Consider the following 23,142-nt stretch of genomic DNA (forward strand, 5'->3'; position numbering starts at 1 on the left):
GTCTCCCTCCCACCCTTCCTATCCCACCCCTCTAGGTGGTCACAAAGCACCGAGCTGATAAACCTGTGCCATGCGGCTGCTTCCCACTAGCTATCAGTTTTGCATTTGGTAGTGTATATATGTCCATGCCAGAATAAAGGCGCTGTATTTTTAAAGCCTTCAGTTTGCAGTGTAGATTTGAAAAGTGTTCAGGATAGATCCAATGAACTGATAGGGACTCCCAAGAAGTGGCATTGGTCAAATAGGGAAATATCAGAAACAAAGAGAATATGATGTTGCTTCCATTAACTATATCTTTGGAATTTCTAGTGTAGAGAGAAAATCCTCATGTATATTCAAATTTTTTCTTTGGTTTTAAAAAACAACTGATTAATTTTTACTCATTACTGTTGTAGCTTGAACATTCACTAGTTAAAAATGTGAAGTGCTCTGATGATCTGAACTGACTCCAGGAAAAATTGTGTTGCTGAACTAGAAATAACATAATTTTTTCCTTTTTTGTCTTGAAAGGAGGAGTTTTGCTATTTAAGTTGGAAGCAAACACTGAAATGTTTATAGTTTTAAGATGCCAAAGGTAAAGCCAACATTGATTATATTAAGTTTAAATTATTCTAAACAATTTTATTTGTCTTTAGAAAAGCACATCTGTCAGTTCAGAGACAGGAGACATAGAGAACATTAGCATAGAGACAAAGTGTGTGCAAGTATGGGTTCCAGTCATGGAGTCATGGAGAGAGAGAGAGACAGACAGATTGAGATTATATATGTGCTTCTGTACCAATCAGCTAATAAAAGTAACTCTGGAGTCACCATTTACCCGCTGGTCTAAGCTTTAAGCACATCCATGTAATTTAGGTATGACTGAGAACATGGTTTATTTTAAACAAAAAAGTTGCTAGGGACTCTCTTATCTAATTTTATCATTTGTATCAGCATGAACCTGTCTGTATTCACCATTTCTAGGTTTGTACTGAGGGTAAGCATATAGGTAAATTAGATAGAGTTCAAGCAGACAGGACTTTGTCCAAAGGCTTTACTTTCCCTTATCAGGGCAGAAGAAAGACTTTCTCTCTTATCCTCTCTAATTCTGTCTTGAATTTTCAGAAACATGGATTCAGACACATTGCAAGCCTTCCAGAATGAACTAACCTGCTCCATCTGTATGAACTACTTCATAGACCCCGTCACCATAGACTGTGGGCACAGCTTTTGCCGTCCCTGCCTGTACCTCTGCTGGGAGGAAGACCAGACTCCAAAGAGCTGCCCTGAGTGCAGGGGACTATCAGAGAAGCCAGATTTCCAAACCAATATTGTACTCAAGAGGCTGGCTTCCCTCGCCAGACAGGACACAGCTAAACAAACCAACAGCTTGGAGGCGCAGATCTGCTTGACACACAAAGAAGCCAAAGGACTCTTCTGTGAGGTTGACAAGACCCTGCTCTGTGGCCCCTGCTCTGAGTCCCCAGAGCATGCAGCTCACAGCCACAGTCCAATACAATGGGCTGCTGAGGAATACCGGGTAGGTGATGCTTCTAAAGCAGTTAGGAACCTACAGGCTCCTAAATCAGAGAGAAAGATGAGGATAATAATGAAGTTGATGGGGATGGAGATGGTCGAGGTGGAGATTTTTCAGTGTAGGTCGTGTATCATTTTAATGTTGTTGCCCAATTGTCCAAACATGTGGAACTGCTGTATCCTGGGGCGTGTGGCAGCACAAGGCACACTGGCTTCTGATGTGAGCTTGACGCATTCTTAGTCAAGTTATATAAAAATCTGAGTCTCAATTTCTTAGGAAATGAGAAATTTCATTTCTCTCATGGAAATGAGAGATTCCATTATCTATAAAGTTTCCCCAATTCTTTCTTTCTTTTTTAAATTTTTAATTAATTGATTTATTTTTGGCTGCATTGGGTCTTTGTGCTGCGTGTGGGCTTTCTCTAGTTGTAGCGAGCGGGGGCTACTCTTTGCTGTGGTGCACAGGCTTCTCATTGCAGTAGCTTTTCTTGTTGTGGAGCATGGGCTCTAGGCACTCAGGCTTCAGTACTTGTGGCACGCGAGCTCAGTAGTTGTGGCTCATGGGGTCTAGAGCATAGGCTCACTAGAGCACACAGGCTTAGTTGCTCTGCAGCATTTGGGATCTTCCAGGACCAGAGCTCAAACCTGTGTCCCCTACATTGGCAGGCAGATTCTTAACTACTGCGCCACAAGGGAAGTCCCCCCACCCCAATTCTTCATTATATGTTTCTGTCACTTTGATATTCAACATATTAGAATCAAATTAGATTAATGTGGAAAAATCTGACCACATCATTCAAACTCAAGATTTCTATTTTCTAAACCAGTGGTCCCCATCCTTTTTGGCACCAGTGACCAGTTTCGTGGAAGACAATTTTTCCATGAATGGGGGCAGGGAGAGGTTGGGGGGATGGTTCCGGTGGTAATGCGAACCATGGGGAGCCATGGGGAGCCATAAGGAGTGGCAGATGAAGCTTCACTTGCTCGCCCCCCTCTCACCTCCTGCTGTGCGGCCCCGTTCCTAACAGGCTGTGGACTGGTAGCGGTCTTCGGCCCGGTGGGTTGGGGACCCCTGCTCTAAATGACTGCCTTTGCTCATACATAAGGGGATGGAAGTTATGGTATCATCTGTGTCGCTAAAGCTCATGGTTATTTTGCAGGAGAAACTTCTGAAGAGAATGGACTCTTTAAGGAAAATGACACAAGAAATGCAAAACAGTCTGAATCAAGAAGCTAACAAAACTCAGTTGTTAGAGGTAAGAATTAAAATATTCTATTTGTTTGCATGGAGACAGATATAATCCTGGCTTAGACTTTTAGCAAAATTCAAATTACCAGGTAAAGGATAGTGGTCTTTTCCTTGGAAAGAGTAGTGGTTTCAAATGACCTATCATCAGTAATCACAATTATAACAGACCAATACAAACTAGTTCAAAGAGTGCTAGTATATGGGAAAACCAAGGCATGAAACGTATTCCTAGGCCACATTTTGAAGATTTGAATAAACCTTCTCAGACATGGAGTATAAGACAACATTGTGCTAAGTGTGTCTGTGAAGGTGAGGAGAGGAATACAGCAGTACCTAGAGGAGAATTAGTGCATATTTTTAAATATGCACAGTATGGGGTTTACCTAATAAAAGAATATTTAGAAAAATCAGGGAAAGGAACAAGAAAAAACAAGATTTGGGTAAGAGAGGAAATAATTGATGGAGTAAGAACCCTGAAGAATCCTCCTAGGGAGAAAAACTGGAACCCCCTCAGATGGCTTGATTTAAACAGGAAAAAAGGCGAGAAACTTAGAGAAAGGATGGACAGGAAGGACCCTTTGAGGTGTGAGGCAGAAAGTTTGTCAAGAGCTTTCCCGATGACAGTAAGGAAATAATGTTTGACGTTTTCTGTTGAGAATGAGGATGAGTGATTCTTTGAATCCACTATCTCTGCAGAACTATGCGGCCATAAGGAAGGTGATGATCAAAGTTCAGTATCAGATGATCCACCTGTTTCTCCAGAAGCAGGAGCAACTCCATCTGGAGGCGCTGGAGGAAGAAGCGAAGGAGACTCTCCAGCAACTCAGGGAGAGTGAATTCAGAATGACTCAACAGAAAGAAAGTCTGAAAGAAATGTACAGAGAGCTGACTGAGATGTGCCACAAGCCCGACTTGGAGCTGCTCCAGGTGAGAAGGGAGGTTCCATCCTCAGAGACAGAGGTACTATTCTGGGCACTGTTGCCATGACATTGAAATGTTACCTGCATATACTCTTATCTCAGCTAAGGGATGATGCTCCTTGACTCCCATTAACTTACTTGTCCAATCCCTTATTTCTCATAGCCTGGTAATCTTTGGGAGGTTTTTTTTAATCCTTTCATTAGCTAACATAGGACAAAATTTTTTCAGTGTGATCAGGAGTACTATCCAGACAGATTATCGAAAATCAGCAAAATTCTGTGACCAGGGGAAAGTTAATTTTCTTGGAGTAATTCTCAATACGTTGTCACTCTATTATCCCACACTTACTGAAGACATTGAGGTTTTGCCCATTGTCTAGGTAAAATTTTTAGAACTGGTAGTCAATTTCAATGCACTCTATAATTCGTTTTATATGGTTCCTTGTTTTGCTTTAATTGTCATCATAAATGGTGAGATCTCTCCTTGGGAATAGGACTGAGAAATGACTGACATTGGAAACCTGATGTTGTTGCATCATTACACAGACTCTTGCTGGCCTCCTTCCTTCCTTCCTTAATGTGCCCTGAGGAAGCTCATCACGTTTTAGTTTAAGTTCTGTTATTAAGATAGCCTCTGATTGTTCCTTAGAGGAGAATGAGAAAAACAATACCTTATTGAACAAACAAGAATAGTAAAGAAGATGCAAAAGGACAGAACTCTCATGATTAACGTGATTTTTTTTTTTTCATTGCAGGCCTCGGGAAATGTATTGGAAATGTGAGTGTACGCTAATGACTTTTGATTTCTGGAAAAGTTGTTGTCTTTTTGATGAAGTGGTTGGATAGTCATTCCTTGGTGCCACGGGGAATTGTTTTCAGGCCATCCCCAAAACCTAAATCCCGGGATGCACTATCCCTTATAGAAAATGCCATAGTATTTGCAGATAACTTATAAGCATGCTCCCATACACTTTAGTCATTACTAGACTACTTATAACACCTAATAAAATGTAAATTAAATGCTATGTAAATAGTTCCCACGTATGTGGCATTTTCAAGTTTCACTTTTTGGAACTTCCAGGAATTTTTTTTTTCTGAATATTTTCCATTTAGAACCAGGGAGGAAGAATGTAGGGGAGGGATGGATTTAGAATTTGGGATTGACATGTACACACTGCTATATTTAAAATAAATAACACACAGTGGTTATCTCAAACCATAGGGAAGAAGATCAGGATTAAAAATGGTGGTCAGGGCTTCCCTGGTGGCGCAGTGATTTACAGTCCGCCTGCCGATTCAGGGGACACGGGTTCGTGCCCCGGTCCGGGAAGATCCCACATGCCGCGGAGCGGCTTTGCCCGTGAGCCTGCGCGTCCGGAGCCTGTGCTCTGCGACGGGAGAGGCCCCAACAGTGAGAGGCCCGCGTACCGCAAAAAAAAAAAAAAAAAAAAAAAAAAATGGTGATCAAGGGAGACTTTAGCTTTACCTATAATGTTCAAACTTTTTGAAAAGAATTTATCTATGTATTATTCTATAAGTAAAATAAATTTAACAAAAAAATAGATAACAAACAAGGACCTAGTGTAAACTAACTAACTAACTAAATAAATAAATAAAATAAAACAGAAATTACAGATTCAATCCGTGGTTGAATCCATACATGCAGAACCCTTGCACATGGATGACGAACAGTACATCTTTTGATCTATTAACATCGTCTTTTTGGCTATTTTCTGTTTTATTTCAAAAGGATTCTAGAGGCCTTCTGATCCTTGGTCTGAGAAGTTTCCTTTTCATTTGGCTGAATTCAAATATACCTGAAAACTTTCTGACATTCTGGGCTTTGTTCCACCCACTCACCCCATCCTCTCCAGACTCACCACAGTAAAACTTAGGGAAGGGATTTTTCTGAGATATCACAGAGGAAGCACCTACACTAATGAGTTGGAAGGTGAAAATGGCAGGAAAGGGGCAAATTCCCTAATAGGAAGAGGGGCTGTGATTTTGTTCCTAGGAGTAGCACTGAATCAGCCTGTTCCATTACAGCAAGCCCCCTTGTAGGTAGGACCTCAGAGCTAATGGCTTCCTGGTGCCCACTGGAAAGTTAGACCTTCAGGACCAAGGCAGCCAGGCTGGAATTGGATTCCCTTAATGGGCTGATAAGAGCAAACACGTCGGGCTCAGTGAACTCTTCCTTTTAGACACTGAACGTATCCTTGATGACTACTTGCTGACTGCAGTCCCAAAGGCTTTGCCTGAATTTTTTGCTCTCTGTAAAATGCCCAGGATCTTTGCATCACCTGAGTTGGAATAGAGGAAGTGAATGAAGTTCAATAAGTTGAAAACTGGAGTAAAGTCTGAGAAGAATAGGGGAGTTGAAATTTGATGTAATTTATATTTAGAAAAAAGTATGGTAACTTTTTATATTCCCAAGTGTGTAGAATATAATGTATATCCAATTAACCAAAAATAGGAGAATTCTGACAAAATATCCTGGATTAAAAACTGCTTTTTTGTAATGGTCCTGTGATTAGCCTTTGACCTTGAAATGCAACTGATGTCATTTGTTACAGGACTGATTTGATACAGATGCAAAAGCCTCAGCCAGTGAACCCAGAGCTCACTTCCTGGCCTGTCACTGGAATCCTAGACATGCTGAACAGCTTCAGAGGTAAGAGTCAACCTTCAGTGAGCAGGACTACATTTCATTAGAACTTCTTGGGAAGGAGCCTTCTTTTATTGTTATTTTATTTTTTCTGACATGAAGGTAGTACATAACTTCCCAAAGTTGTTACATTTTTCCTGCTTGTATAGTCGTATTACAAAGATCAAGGCTGAACTTTGCAACCTATAGTTTACCGAAAATGCAAAGCTAGAGATATATATTCAGTTACATATGACATAGGCAGAGCAAGAGGAGAGCAACCAGCTTGCTCATGTGGTTATAAAGAGAGACAATATTTACTTTTGTGAGTAACCATCAATATTGTGTTTATTCAGTTTATTTCACTCTTATAAAGTTAAATATGGCATTGCTGGTTTTTAATTTGTTCTGTATTACCAGCTCATTTATTATGCATTGTACAAAAAGATTTATTATTTCTAAAATCAGCAAGAATTGACAGAAAAGACTAAAATTAGCTTAGGCAGGATAATTGTAATGCTATTAGATCAATTTCAGAACAACTGAAAGGCAAGGGATCTTTGAACATGGTTAGCCAGAACATCCTTTTAGAAGCTTCCAGAACATCCTTTTAGAAGCTTCCAAACTATTCATTGATGGATTTCTATCAAAATTTTGACCTTTGAAAATGTAGTAAGTAGAGCCCATAGCCCAATAAATACCCACATGATAGCAAGTGCTATCTACGTGCTAGATCATATTAAAGACAAAGGACACAAGAATAGTTTTCTAAATGAAAGAAAAAGAAAATGTTTTTGGTGAGTCCTGAAATAAACTGTCAAGACGTTGACATTAAATCAGACTTCACAGAGTTCATATCTCCCTTTTTTTTTTCTTTTTCTGTATGATTTGAAGTCTTTCTGTGTGCTGGTGAGATAGTAATGACTCTTACTCTTCATAGAAGAGCTAGTCTGAACTCCCTTTGCTGTCTTTGCTTTGTATTTCCTTGGAGGAGGGAAAATGAAAAGACTCATTGGGTAGAGAGCCTCTGCCTCTCAGGCTGTGGAAATCTCATTTGCTGACCACATTTTTGCTCTTTCTGCAGTGGATAATGTTCTGAGTCAGAAAATGACCATTCACAATGTGAGCCTTTCTGAGGATGGTACAAGTGTGATGTTTGGAGGTGACCATCACGACGTGTCCAGACAGCCCCAGATTGTGGAAAGATTTGTGGCCTGGGGAGCTGTGGCCTTCACCTCTGGGAGGCATTACTGGGAGGTGGATGTGACACACTCCTCGAACTGGATTCTGGGAGTCTGTAAAAATATCTTGACGAGTGATACTGATATCATTATTGATTCTGAAGAAGCATTTTTGCTATTTTCTATGAAGGTGAACAATCATTATACTTTGTCCACGAACTCCCCACCCTTAATTCAGTATGTGCAAAGGCCTTTGGGTAGGATTGGAGTGTTTCTGGATTATGACAATGGAACTGTGAGCTTCTATGATGTTTGCAGAGGTTCCCTCATATATAGTTTCCTTCCTTTCTCCTTCTCCTCCCCGCTGACGCCTTTCCTTTGCCTTAGGTCTCCATGAATAGTCAAGTTCCATGACCATTTAATTGATGAAATTCTTGCCTGAACAAATTGCTTTCCTAAACCTCACGTGAGGCCAAAGGATGATATCTGACTATCTCTGAGCACATTGTAATTTAATGGAACATACGACTATATGTTTATAAAATGGCATAACGATGTTGAATGTATAAATTTGTTAATTAAATTTTCTTGTAATAAAAATTTATTATGGAATATTTCATAGAGTATAATCAGTTGCTTTTCTTCTGTCATAAATAATAGTTTTATTAAAATAAAAGTTACATACCATAAAGGTCACCCCATTTAAACTATATAATTCAGTGGCTTTTAGTAATATTCAAAAAGTGAAACCATAACTGTCTAATTCTAGGACATATCCATCACCCCCAAAATAAACCAATGACCATTAACATTTACTCCCCATTCCCCCTCCCCCTCCCAAGTCACCCCCTAATCCAGTTTTATTCTTCATGGATTTTTCTATTACATGGTTTCAAATAAATTGGATCACACAGTGTGTGGCTTTTGATATCTGTTTACTTTCACTTAATGCTTTCAAGATTCATCTACATTGTAAGCAGTGTGCTTTACTTGCGTATCTGAACCAGATTGGGGTGAAAGCATGAGGTAATATATATATCAGGTTAGTAAACAAAAGGAATGGTGCTTAGTTTTCTCTTCAAAGCTGACCTAGTTGGTAAGAACCAAGTGTTTGACAGACTTTATCATTTCTCTAAATCCTAGTCATTAAGCACATCTCAGCTCAACAACATTTTTCCCAGGAAGTTTTTCGTGACTACACAGACCAGTGTAGTTCCTCTCATTACACACTCTCTGAGCATATACCGTCTCATCATAATGTTCAACAAACCTTCCTCAAATTCGCACTTTTACTACTTGACAGACAATTCTGAGACAGTAGGGACAGTATATTATTTACTACTATATTCCTACTATCCAATGCAGACTTATAACATAATACACAGAAGTATAGGATGAATCAATGAACAAATACATGAATGAAAGAATTAATATAAACAAATATTATTCCAGCATTGATAAAGTTTTCCAAAATGTAGCTAACATAATAGACATAAAATGCTAACTGATAATGTCAACAAAAGAGAGGTAATTGATCTGCAGCTTTACAGCCTAAGAAAATTCCATTAGTTTGAGGTTTAAAATAACTACTGCATAATTTTGTTTTATAGTGTTGATTTTGAGATTTCCCTAAGACGATCAGTACAATCTACTGGAAGATGAAGACCCTACGTAAAGTGATATGGAAACAGAAGATGGGACTTCACATGATGGTGACTGTCAGAATTTAAACTGACATATAAAATACTACTAAGCATAAGGTGGTATAATTTCCTTAGCAGTGGGAAGGCCAAAACCAATTTAAATTTGAAGAATAATTCAGAAGACAGAAATACAGAATTCTGTAATATAATATGATACCTAAAAAATATTGTAATTGTTCTATAATGTTCATTATACCCTGGTCATTTGAAAGCAGAAACAGTATGGTTCACTAGAAAGCATTCATTCTCAGGCACATCTCCACAAGAATATATTAAATGATAATTTGTTCAAGTTCAATCTATAATATCCAATTCACAAAAACTCAAGAGCTGGATGTATTTTGTTTTCTTTTTACAGAGTACAAGAAGGAGCTTCTTGGTTTGTCTCATTTTTATCTCCAGATCCTTCACTATATCTTCAGTCCTACAATTCAAAGGAAGTATTCAGTGCACTATGGAGTGAAAGTCCTTTCCTTTTAGCCATTTCTCTTTTCATTTTGATCTTTTTCCTCCATTTTCTTTGATTATATCTCTTATTCTAAGCCTCTTGATTGAATGACTCATTTTTTTGTTAAGTTCCATTTATGGTAAGCCCTGTAAAATTGGGTGGAATGAAGGCTGGAGAGGCAAGGGGAATTTTAAAGAGTACAGATGATGCATCTGAAAACAAAACATAAATTTCAAATTAGAATTTGGGAAGGTTTTCATTTTATTTTTAAGAGTCAATTAAATTATAGAATTGACTTATAACAGATGAGGTGTGATTATCTCATTCATGGCATAGAAGGAAAGTTCCTTTCCTTCCCTTTCTCTGCAGAAACATGGCATCACTCACACTACAGAACCTCAAGAAATAATTCACCAGCTGAGTCTTGAGTGTGAGGAAGTTGGAGCTCTTGTGGTGGTGCTTGCAGAACTGGGACCTTGTAAGCAGCCCCAAATCCTAGAAATGGTGTTGCCCAATGGCCAACACCATTGGTTCAAAGACGACATTGTGAAGTTCCTGGAAGAAATGGAGAATAATCCCCTGTTCAATCACAGCCATGCATTCAAAACAACTCAGTCACTGATGGACTGGGAAAAAGTAGCTTTTTAAGATATTTCTGGAGAAATGTGTAAACTCCAATGGTTAGAAACATTTTATAACTTGAGAAACTGTTGCACCTTAAAAGAATTAGTCCTGGGGGCTTCCCTGGTGGCGCAGTGGTTGAGAGTCCGCCTGCCGATGCAGGGGACACGGGTTCGTGCCCTGGTCCGGGAAGATCCCACATGCCGCGGAGCGGCTGGGCCCGTGAGCCATGGCCGCTGAGCCTGCGCGTCCGGAGACTGTGCTCCGCAACGGGAGAGGCCACAACAGTGAGAGGCCCGCGTACCGCAAAAAAAAAAAAAAAAAAAAAAAAGAATTAGTCCTGGTAGTTAAGGAACATGTTAAAAATCCTCACAAAAGCAAAACACCCACCCCCCAACACACAGAAGAAACATTCTGATTTACCCAAGAAGCCCCTAACAACTTACCCCCACTTTTTAAAAGAGATGTATCCCTAGTACTCCTCAAAACACCCCAAACTGTGTACCAGGCGAAAGACAAGGAGTTCCCAGAGAACATGAAGCTGAAACATATTCAAGATTTCCAGAAGGAGAAACAGGAGTGTGAGGAGAAAATGGCTCAGTTCAGGGAACACCACTCTGAACTAGTCCAATATTCCAAGAAATCGGATGTCCCCTAAGGAATCTAAATCAAAGGCCAAAAGAAGTTTCAGGAAAATGTGCAAGAAGTGAAGTCTCCCCCAGAAAACTATTTTACCATGAGGATTAGATTCCATGGAGAGACTGAACAACCTCCAAGGACACCTATCAGATGTTCCACCAGGATTCACCGTCAAGTCAGGAGTTGCAAGATATGCCCCTGAGGGATCGTATGGTGGAGATCCCGGCAAGGCATCCTGAAGAATCAGAAGGAGAACTATAAGAAACAGGCTGAGGAGGTGCAGAAACAATACAAGGTGGATCTGGATCACGGGATAAAGAGTCTGTTTCCTGAGGAATATGCTGCTATGGGGACTGTAGATCTGCCTGTCTGATCTTGGGTTTCAGGGATCCCTTTATTATCATGTTCTTACATCTAGTATAGGTTGTCTCTCTGTATGCAGCATATATTTTTTACAACTGATGAACCCACAGTGACGCATCATTGTCACCCAAGTCCATAGTTTTCACTATTGGTACATGAAAATATTTTTATTTTAACACATAAAGATAATTGAATTAGATAAATAGTTGGATAGATAGACAGATAGATAGATAGATGGCTATTGCACACTCTTAAACACATTTTTATGTTTTACTTTATTAAAACAAATATTTATTAAAGCTGATTTTGAGTTTTCATTGGAAAAAACAGGCAGATAAGTAGTGCACAAGGCATTTGGTATTCAAAAAATAATACATTTATTTCCCATAGAGTCCACCATATACAATTTCATACACAGGTATGCTCTGTAAATATATGCTTTTAATCTCTTAAAGTTACTGGAGATTTATCAATTTTATATGCCATCTAGATGGCTAACATGTTGAATTTATTTGGAAAATCCTTTAGCAGTTTGTGTTATTTGCTTCCTTCCTTGACTTTAAATTTGCAAAATTAGGTCTAAGAATTCATTCTTTTTACCTGAAAATCAGCAGATTTTCCCATAAGTCATTTTTGCCCTCAAGTGCTAGTAAGGCTTATAAACCAGAATAGATAGTGAGATATCCAGTCAAGTGGGGCTCTTCTTGTGAATTTAACGCATGCATTTTCTAATTCATTCAGCACCTAATGTTTTCTAAGCCATGCCTTGTTGCATGGGATACAGAGATAAAAGTTACAATTCTTAACTTTAATATATCATTCTAACATTGAAGAATGACCAGTAAGTGTAATCAGTAATAGAAAGCATTATTTGGTCAAAAAAGTACAAATACTGGAATTGGGTAAATATGGATTAAAATTGTGAATTAGCTATTACAATAAGATGACATTGGTTAAAATAATTAACTGATTGCTTATCTGTTTCCTCATGTATATGTTCATGAAATGAGAATAAGTATAAGTGAAGATTAAATTTAATGCCTATAACTGGCTCACAGTAGATTCATAGAAAATGTTAGGTTAATCCATTGGAGCTGCTATAAAAAAATATCATAAACTGGACAAACAACAGAAATTTATTTCTCACTATTCTGGAGGCTGGAAGTCTCAGATCAGGGTGCCAAGGTGGTTGGCTGATGGCTTTGTTTCAGGGGCAGACTTCTTGTGTCCTCACTTGACAGAAGACACTCAGGATCTCTCTGGAGCCTCTTTTATAAGGCACTAATCCCATTCATGAGGGCTCCACTCTCACGACTTAAACACCTCTCAAAGAGCTCACCTCCTAATACCATCACATCGGGCATTAGGGTTCAATATATGAATTTGGAGGTGACACAGACATTAAGATCATAGCACTTAGCTTCCTTTATTTCATCCATCTACCATACTTATCTTTTACTGAATTCCAACAAGAAACCACTAATACATAATAGATAGCAAAATAAATTACGTTAAAAAATTAAATACACTTAATGAAATTATTCTACTATATATATATATATGTCATGATGACCTATAATCTTGCTAGAATGTTGTTCCAACTCTGGCCCAAAGCATCATTCTAGAAATTTTTAAAATAGTCCTGTTGCTATGTAGATATATTTACACAAAATAATAGTAGGAGATCCATGGTGCGATGGAAATTGCTAGAAGTGCATTTTTTGAAATGTAAACATTTTCTGAAAGGAAATTATTCCACAATTTGCCCTTGAATAAATAGAGATTAAGTAGGAAAAGGGGTAATGGAAGTGATGTTCAGATAGAGGAAACAGCATGTTCAAAAATTCAAAGTGAAGGAGAGCATGATGCCTTGGAGAACTACTTCCACAATTCCTTTGTCCTAGTTCTCTCTTATATACAACTTATGGAAACTACTAAAAACACTGCGATCCAGGTTGGAGGCACTCTTCATTTTTTTATACAGTGCATTTCTCCAAACTACACTTGTGAATTCTGGCAATATAAAAGAAGTGCAATGTACGTTAGGAATATTTCCAAAACTCTAAATAAAACAGAAGAAAAACTAGGATACAGTATCAAAATTCGTGAACCTTTTCTACAACAAAACTGTCTGGAAGTCCCAAAATTTGGACAGATGGAGACAAATCAGGGATATCTAAGATTCATGGGGTATCAGAATCTGTTTAGGAGGAAACAGAAGGAAAGGACAGGATATCTGATAAATTTCAGAACCCCAAAAGTTAGCAGTAGGGATTCATTGAAAGCTGGCAGGTCCCTTAAAGAATAACTGATGAACCTGAGTAGGGTGAGTGCGTTCAGGCTGAAATATGCAAGGAATCCACAATAACATGTGAAGGGGCTGGTACCCTCCAGTCCCTACAACTCTCAGACATAACCACCTAAAGCTCCCTTCCAGGACCAGGCTTCATAATGAGAAAAAAGTACTGGGAGTAAAATACGTACGAAGCAAGACTTAGGCGGCAGGAGCAAAGAAGGAGAATGTCTCAAGAAAAGAAGTGGGAAGAGAAGCAGAAACAGGAGATGGCAAAAAGTTGAGTTCATGTTACTGAACACCTTAGGAAAACAACCGAGTCCTCTAGACTTATGAAGTGAAGAAAGCTACCTTGACCTACCTTCACCTTATAAAAGTCCAAGAAGACTAATTGCATATAAATACCATCAATAGAGCACGTTTTTCACTTCATATTTAGGAAGAATCCAGAGGGAAGAAAATACCTTTCCTAATATAATAGAACTTGGTATGACTGTTCATGAAGTGGCCTTTAGAGAGACAGTTGCCAGAAGAGCCCTGATGCCAGAGCTACATTAAGAGCGCAGCCTTGTGCTCCCATCTTGGGAGAACACGACCCTCAGAGGCCCTCTCTGCTCCTTTGCCCCAGAAACTCGCAGACGCACAGCTTCATCTCCCTGGATCTATCTCTACCACTGTGCCTAGCCACCTCTAGCTGTTCCTGAAGGTCAGTTCTGCAGTGTTTTATGATCTCTCTTTCACACACCTTCTCTAGTTCCTCAAGTTTCCCCCCCTAAGGAGCCATCTGTAAGTCATTTTGTCCTGGCTTAACAATAATGGACTTTTCTAAGAACTCACTACAGAAAACACAACATGATTATACTTTAATACACAACCAAAATACAAAACACCATAGTAAATTGATGGCAATAAAATATGGTATTTGATTTGCATTGCATCACAAATGGTTAACATTCTCACTCATAAATGAGTTCTTAGAAACCAGTAGTGAAGATGTTATATATAGCAAGGGAAATTTAAAAAAAAAACAAAAGAAGAAGAAAATTAAACAACACAAGTGACTAGTAAGGATTAAACATATATGAAGATGACCGAGCTGAACAAGAATAAAAGCAATTTCTTTGTAATATCATATTACGAAAGATTAAACATGTAATATTTGTACAGTTTTAGGAAAGCTACCCACATAAACGCTGGGGGACAAGATTGATAAGGTCCTGTCTATATAGTAGGGGCGTCTATGTTATCTAGTATTAATGAAATTTTGTGCACATCCTTTTGGGTGTATTGATAAACAAATTAATATGCAAGCCATGTTTGGGGGGTCTGTATACTAGCTACAAATTTCTTATGCAGTAAACATGATTTACATATAAATTGTAAATTTATCCAACTAATTTGTTGAAATAATTCAAATAAATTAGAACTGCTAGGACTAAGAATAAGAGGTTTTTAAGTTGAGGATTAAAAGCAGACTTCCCTGGCGGTCCAGTGGTTAAGACTCTGCACTCCCAATGTAGGGGCCATGGGTTCTATTACTGAGCCCACATGCCACACGGTGCGGCCAAAAATTGAAAAAAAAAAAAAAAAGAGCAGACTTTACAACAGCATTTAATTTTTTCTGTTTGAAGGCAAGCTACAACATTGTATTTCTGTAATGATTAAAAATTTAAAGATGATGCATTTGAAAAAAGATGAAGTGGATATATAGTTGTTCACAGTGATAAAACTAGAGGTGAATTCTCTCACATTTTGTGTCATGTTTTCATGTATTATCAAGGAATACATTCATATTATGAGATGCATATATCTTTAGGTTCAAAATAATTTGATACAGATCTCAAAAAAAACAACTGCTGAATGAAAGAGAAGATGTAGAGAAAATTCCCTTCCATTCCTCTAAGCTCTCTGGTTGGTTAGCAGATGTGTGGTCAATGTGTGGACTGCTTTATGTACAGAATGTCTAGTCAAACAAGTGCCCCGTGTGCCCCGGTGTCTTCGCAGACACAGGCCAGAAAAGAACCATGAGGCTTTTCCCTTAGACGAGCACTTATTTTCCTTCACACACTAAGTGTTCATCCAAGAACAGTGGATGTGCTAGAGCCTAGCACAAGACAAGAATTCAATCTAAAAACGTCTAGAAAGGTAACCAAAATATTTCTAGCTTTAATTGTTCTTCACAAAACTAACGACACTGAAATATTTTCCTCATCGGAAACAACTATCAGTATCAAATTAGTTGTTATGCCTAACATACGGAACTAGTTATCACTTAAAATAGTATTTTATCCTTATTACATCATTATTTATAAGGGCTCTTAGGTCTGAACACTAATTGAATCTGCTTTCAGCATTTTGTTGCAGAGTTTTGGAACCAGTTCCTTTAGAATGTGCACTTAAAATAATATTTTATCCTTAATACGTCATTATTTATAAGGGCTCTTAGAAAACTCTGACAAGGCCATCATCAAGCTGCTAGCGCATTCTAAAGGAACTGGTTCCAAAACTGCAACAAAGTGCTGAAAGCAGATTCAATTAGTGTTCAGACCTAAGCATGGTTTCTAGTCTTCTCTTAATTTTCCTCTGATCTTCAGGAGCACAGCCAATTACTATGGACTGAAACTTCTGATCCCCCAGCCCAGGAGGCACCTCTGAGGGGCATGCGCTGTACATCGACGCTAGGTGACTCGGCGTTTCCCAAATCATCCAGAAACGTGCTGACCACCTCGCTGATGATCCTGGGGCATGCTTGAGGGGCTCCTGCTGCTGGGGGTTTCTAATTGTTTCCATTGAAACTTCAACGGTCCCATCAAACGCTTTGCAGTCAGATTTAATTCTTCTCTTTCCCCGTCGCCGATCTGCGCGTGCCCTGGCTGTTCTGGATGCTGTGCATCATCTCAGAAGGAAATCTTTCTCCTGCTCAACTGCAGCAGCAGCTTCTCTCAAAGCTTCCACCCTGCGCTCCAGCTGGTCCAGGCTCTCCAGAAGGCGGCTGGAGAGGTCAACCCATGAACGAGGAGCAGCAGAAGCGACCTCGTTGGCCTTGATGCTGATGCTCGCCTGAGCCATCTCGGCCGCAGGAGGCGCCGCCACCTTGCGGCGCTCGCCTCCCTCTGACGCGCCGCCCGCGGCCCCCGGGCCGGGGCCGGGGCCGGGGCCGGGGAACCAGGTGCCTGTGCATGAGACGCTCGCTGGCCCCGGGCTCGGACGGGCTCCGAGGGGTTCGGACGGCTTCGGACGGGCTCGAATGGTCTCAGAGGGGCGATGGCTGGCGAGAGGAAGCCCAGCGATTTCCCAGCGCGGGCGCGGATGGGAGGCCTCCCGTGGCGCCTGGGCTCACTCTGCCCGGGAACACCGCCTCCCCCAGTTTCATAAATATGATGCAACTTCAGGCCTTTTCCCCTTTCTTAAAAGCAGATGTAGATATTTGTTCTATGAAGCTACATTAGGGGTAATATGTTTTAATATACAGTTTAATTTGTTAAATAATGCGTGTCAGATAATTCTGAATAAAATTAAAACCAAAAACCCAGGATTTTTTTCTTCCTGTGAAAATGGAACTTGATTCTAAAAGATATATAAAAATTCAAAGTGTTGAAAATATTCCAATTAATCTTGAAAAACACATGTTGAAGGACTTGTTCTCAAGATATCAACTTATTTTCTAGACCAGTGCGTCTCTAAATTAAAGTACATTTAGGTCACCTGCGTGTCTTGTCAAAATGCAAATGCTGATTAAGTATATCTAAAATAAAGCCTAAACTGCTCTCAGGTGATACTGATGCTGCTGATCTTTGATCAAACTTTAAATAAGATTATAGACTAGTGGTTTGCAGCTCTAGCTGCATATTCACCTGGGTAGCTCTTAAGTGCACTAATACGTAGCATCAAACCAATTAAATTAGAATCTCTGGGATTGTGCTCCAATCATTGGCATGTTGAAAACTCCCAAGTGATTCTAATGTGAAGTCAATATGTTGGAAACCTAAGAGATCCAACGTATAGAAGGAAGCAGACATCTGGAGGTTTAAAAACTGTGAGTGGTATCATTGTCTCTAGCCTCCTCTTGAGAACCTCTAACATATTAAAGTTGGGCCAGAGGTAGAGATCATACAAAAATGAGCCTGAAAATACCCAATATAGAGGATATTGCCAGGTATTTGTATACAATCTGAGTCATAGAGCATGGGGTCAGTTTCCTCAGACCATTATTAAGAATATATTGTAACAAATAGGGCTTCCCTGGTGGCCCAGTGGTTAAGAGTCCGCCTGCCGATGCAGGGGACACGGGTTCGTGCCCTGGTCTGGGAAGATCCCACATGCCGCGGAGCAGCTGGGCCCGTGAACCATGGCCGCTGAGCCTGCGCGTCTGGAGCCTGTGCTCCGCAACGGGAGAGGCCACAACAGTGAGAGGCCCGCGTACCGCAAAAAAAAAAAAAAGAATATATTGTAACAAATAAATGGAAAGGTTTCCTGTGTTCATAGGTTAGAAGAATTAATACTGTTTAAATGGCAATACTACAGAAAGCCATCTGTAGATTCAATGCAATCTCTATGAAGAGTCCAATAGCATTTTTTTTACATAAGAAGAAAAAACAATCATAAAATTTATATGTCACCACAAAAGACCCTGAAAGAAGACCAGTGACTCTCTTAACCACTGGCCATTTACCAATGCCTTCATCTGTAGGCATATGGACGCACTACACCAGCGCTGGGAGAGCACAGTACCACAGGCCTCGCTTGGGGATTGCCTGCTTCTTTGTGATGCTGGTGATCTCTGCTGATGTGGTTGTTTCCTGGTCTCTGTGCACTTGGTCTGCATGTGTTTCCTTAGTGTTGTCTTCCCTTGAAGGGAGGCAGCTTCAAAAGCTAGAACAAGTAGGTTTAGCTGCCACTCTAACGAGTCTGAATTTTGTTTTTAAGTTTAATGAGAAAGCTTTGAAGGATTTTTAATAATAATATGATCTGATTGCTACTTTATGAAGAAAACTACTGAGTCAATGATTATGGGTATGGGAGCAACAGTGGAGGAAGAGCCCCACTAGGGGTCTGTTGCAGAAGTCTAGATGAGAGAGGACTGTGGCTAGGATTAGATGAACACTGGTGGAGCAGCTGGATTCATGACATATATTGATTGCAGAGCCAATAGAACTTACTGATGGATTGTATGCAAGGTGTGAAAGAAAAGGAAGAGTGAAGGGCCAGAGGTGCACCAAAAATCTACAAGACAGCTGTGAAAAACATTGCAGAAGGTGGGAGAATATCTTGGTGTTCACCTGGGGACGGTGATGAGAATAAGAAGCAGATGATATAATCAGAGGGTAGTAACTTCAAAAGAGAACAACCAGTGAATTGATGATGTCAGAGCAAAGGTCCATCGTTCCTCTCTGACCCCATGAGGCCCTAAAGGACTTATTTCTACTTTCCCATGAAGTGGAATTTTTTCTGCTTTTAGGGGAAAGGGTATCATCAAGTAAAAATATGTGTCAGGTAAGATAGAATAGAGAAAGTGCTGTTAGAAGGAAGATCAAAAATCTAGAGAGATTTTAAGAATGCCCTTGTGGTCCAGTGGTTAGGACTCTGTGCTTTCACTGCAGAGGGCCGGGGTTCAACCCCTGGTGGAGGAAGTAATATCCCACAAGCTGTGCAACACGGCCAAAAAATAAATAAATAATAAATAAATCAAGAGCGATTTATTCATAATCTAATGGTACTGAAGGTACACAGGGACTGAGGATGTAAATGAGGAATGAATGTTGGAAGAAAAACCATGAGGGGGTCCCCTAATCCTAGTAGTATTATATAAAAGCTATCATGGAAAATAGGCTGAAGGTACATGTTAATTATAATACTGAATAGGGAAACATGGTTTAAAGGCCAAATAATATAATTTACCATTCTGCCTGGAATGTTAGCATCATGGTACACACAGCCGGTATTGATAGGAGGACATGGGTTGCAGCCCTCTTTCTGTTTTACACTTTAACTTGGTGGGTCTTTTCTAATTTCTACATTTACTGTTGAGTAGAGTAATTGTGACTTCAGGAGGAAATCATCCAGTCATGGTTTTCTGCCTTTCTTTTAAACTTTCTTCTCACTTACTTTTATCAGTCTTTTATACTTTTCACACTACACTCCTGTCTCACTTCTCACCTGTTATATGTTACGGTTTATTGTACAATATACTAACATTCTAACATCTTAAGTTTCAAACTAACTTTGGGCAGTTTTTAGACATAGGATTTTAATACTCAACTAGAATGTAACACTTGTCATGAATCTCAGCCATCATGACATCAACTTTTCACTTTTTTGGAAACAGAATGTTGCTATCTGGATGACCAGATCATCCTGTCACCTTGTGACATTATTAATGGCATCATGTTTATATCTGTACAGTGAGCATCTAGGTGATTCCTCATTTATGAGAGATAAGGTAACATCTTCAGCCAAAACATGAAATTTGACACTAAACATTATTTCTTCTCTATTGAATCTTAATTATTGGTATGTTTATTAAGAAATTTACATATACTGCTTTGTTAGTATATATGTGGTACTTTGTTTTCAAACCTTGCTGTGACCCATTTGAAGGGATTTGGACTTTGAAGTTACAAGATTGCCTCTTCTAGGATGTTAGAAGGGGTGAGGGAAGATTATATAGGAACAATTTAATTTTATGAATGGAGAAGATAATGAGTTCTGTCTTGCTAGAGGCTCTGAATAATGTGCAGATCAAATGTGTTAATAGTTTTACTGAGAGACTGATTTTCCAGTACTAAAAGTCTCTTATATATTTTTTAGCTTCGAAGGAAGGACTGCAGGGGGTTGGCATAAATCAACAATGTTGCTTTGTTAAGTGTGCTTTGTAAGATACAAATATCCTCTAAGATGCTAATAATTAGATAGCAGCCTTCTGCTTTAAGCTTAATTAAGAAGAAGAGATATTGAATTTGTATCCATATATTTTTTTAAAAAGTCCAAAGACTTGCTAAACCAGCTAACTGGACTTTTTACAATGGATTGGCAAGATCAAGATTGCAGATGCCACCTATTAAGGCAGCGACATGCTTCACATTTAAGGTAATACTGCTCCTTCTTAGAACTTTTTACATTTAATTACATATTCAATATTTGCCTTCTTATTGTATTGTAGGCTTCCTAAAGGCAAGGGTCATATCATCAGAATTTTTCACAATGTCTGGAATGCTATAGCCATTCAATAAATACTGAAAAAATGAATAATCTAATTTTAATTTGGGAAGATTAATCAGGTTAGGAAGCTGTGCTAATGAATAAAATGATTTTTCTATTAGTCAACATTTACTAGCTATAAAAATTGAGATAAGAGTAAGAAAAAACAAATTTCACAAATAACTTAGTCCTTCTTTTAAAGCATGAGAAAATCAAACAATTTATTAACATGTATACATGAGAGAGACCCAGAAAACTGAGTAACTCCCAACAATGGCTAAAACTCTCAGGGTTTGGGACTTCAAAGGGGAGGAAGGCATTTCACATGGAAATGGAAAAGCAAATGTTTGGTAAAAAAAAAAAAAAAAAGTTTGCTGGGCCAGGTAGAGACAATGGAACACTGAGAGGAATTTTAACAGACTATTCCTGGTTCTTCCCTGTCTACCACACCTGGTTCATCCTATAGTTATCAATGGTGATAGCTCCATTCCTGCCACTGGTCCTCTATCTACATTCTTTTCGGCAGTTAGGGGGAAGGTAAAAGTTTATTCCTGAGTCTTTGAGGCCTTGGCTGTTTTCATCTAGAAATAGTACACATACCAAAGAGACATTTAGGGGTGGCAAATTTTGCTCTCCTACAGTCCTGACTTTGAAATTTCTTTTAAGAAGTTTCACATTCCAGAAATTGAGTCAATAGATTGCTTCATCTCACTGAGCCAATTTCTTAGTTCTGACAGTAGGTCATGTCAGTTACTCATTTCAGGAGGCAGTGATGCAAGTGGGCTCTCAAAGTTAGGCCTATAGGGTGCGAGCAGTCAGGTATTTAATAAGATGCATTTCTGTGGAGACAAAAGTAAAACAAAGTTTAATGATTGGAACAAATATAAACTCAGCAACTGAGTCCTGAGAGTTTCCATTTGAGAAGATTTCTAGATCTGAAGTTTGAAGTATATTTTGCAGTTAGAAATGTCTCTGATGATGTCATTAGGTATTCATGTAAACTTTCTGAGTGGCTTACAAAGCAACAGGTACAGAGATTGCCTAAGCATGGGCTATTGTGGTGGTCTCTCTTACATTTATATCAAGCTGTTCAGCTTCAGATAGCAGGGCTTCAGGGAAAGGGCAGCTTTAGTTCTCAATGATTCCAAGTCAAAAGTGGGAGAAAAACTGGAAATGTTAGTTTGAAGAATTGTAGTCAAATATTTGAAGAAACTAGAAGAATTCAGGATCCATTTTGGTTTTCAGGTGGACAACAAAAATCTCAAGGATGATTAATAGAACTAGAATCTAATATTAATAACAGTGTATTATAGTTTCTACTGAAAGAGAATTTTTTCCTCTCTATCGTCACCCTCATTTTTATCAAAGAAAGCCAAATTAAAATTAATTTGTTTGCAAAATAAGATGAGTTACATGAAATTTGGCCTGAATATTTACATAAGTCTGGCAAGGATAGCAATTGAACACGTAGGCTCTTTTTTTTTTTTTTCACATAGGCTCTTTTAAATCCTCTTTGCTGAAACTTTTCATAAGGAATCTCCAGACTGAATTTTTAATAGCTTCTTGAAGTCAGCCAGCCAAGCCAAGAACTTACCATCAGACTCACCTGTAATACCTATAGATTTGGGTTAATTCTCTTCTTGAGGTCCCCCAAATATCCTGAGGTTCTTATATCTGCCAGGAAGTGACCTTACTTTCTCACCTGTTAAGGCTTCTGGGAACTTTACAAGCAAGGTACCAGGCTGATTTTCCAAGGGGCTTTATGTCTCCATAAAGTCAATCTTAGTTCCTTAAAACTATCTGGTCATGTCTGATTGGATGCATATTCTAAAATGTGACATTCTAGTCAAAGCCTTGTAATATAATTAATTTTTCCAATTGTGCCCTCTTAAAAGGAGAACAGATTATTAGTGGATTTATGTAAGTAACTATTGCCATAAAAACACAAATACTCACTAAGAGTTTTCAAATTCTGGAGGGATCGGGGGGGAGAACAAATATAAATGTTTCAATTCTGCTTACAAAGGTATAATTTACCAAATTGCTATATTTCATTACATAAGAGGAAATGTTTCCTCATATATGAAAATGAAAGATTAAAAAGTAATATTTCAAACAAAAAGTCATAAAAATTATAGTCATATTCATCAGTTCATTCAATCATGAATGTGATTGGTTCTTGCTGAGCTTGATCTTTTGTTAGCAGTTTTAGGAAGCCATTAGATTTTTAGAGTTCTGTACTTTGTTACCCAATTCAGTAGTATAGTCTGACAGTTATTAGAAACCTGTATTTCTTCTATTGTACATTACTTCTACAGAAGTGCTAAGGGAAAAACCATCAAATACATCTATCAACAATTACAGTGCAA

General features: G+C 38.9%; 1 protein-coding gene and 2 pseudogenes across 3 annotated transcripts; 2 read left to right on the top strand and 1 right to left on the bottom strand.

The window, feature by feature from the left end:
* Positions 1-1,108: 1,108 nt before the first annotated feature.
* LOC309826474 (tripartite motif-containing protein 64C-like) lies at positions 1,109-7,906 on the top strand (the record flags this gene model as incomplete). The annotated part of the gene is made up of 6 exons (XM_082660648.1): positions 1,109-1,519; positions 2,676-2,771; positions 3,461-3,691; positions 4,440-4,462; positions 6,258-6,355; positions 7,413-7,906. 6 exons carry the CDS (start codon positions 1,109-1,111, stop codon positions 7,904-7,906), a joined length of 1,353 nt encoding a protein of 450 aa, XP_082516774.1.
* A 2,471-nt stretch (positions 7,907-10,377) lies between these two features.
* Positions 10,378-11,293, top strand: LOC309825674 (putative upstream-binding factor 1-like protein 6; annotated as a pseudogene). Its single transcript has one exon. The product of its transcript is annotated as a putative upstream-binding factor 1-like protein 6 (transcript).
* Positions 11,294-16,111: 4,818 nt separating this feature from the next.
* On the bottom strand, positions 16,112-16,645 carry LOC309825675 (BAG family molecular chaperone regulator 2-like; annotated as a pseudogene). Its single transcript has one exon. The product of its transcript is annotated as a BAG family molecular chaperone regulator 2-like (transcript).
* Between the last annotated feature and the right edge of the window lie 6,497 nt (positions 16,646-23,142).

The sequence above is a fragment of the Grampus griseus genome (assembly GCF_964374135.1).
Source record: "Grampus griseus genome assembly, chromosome: 8".
NCBI classification, from domain to species: Eukaryota; Metazoa; Chordata; class Mammalia; order Artiodactyla; family Delphinidae; genus Grampus; species Grampus griseus.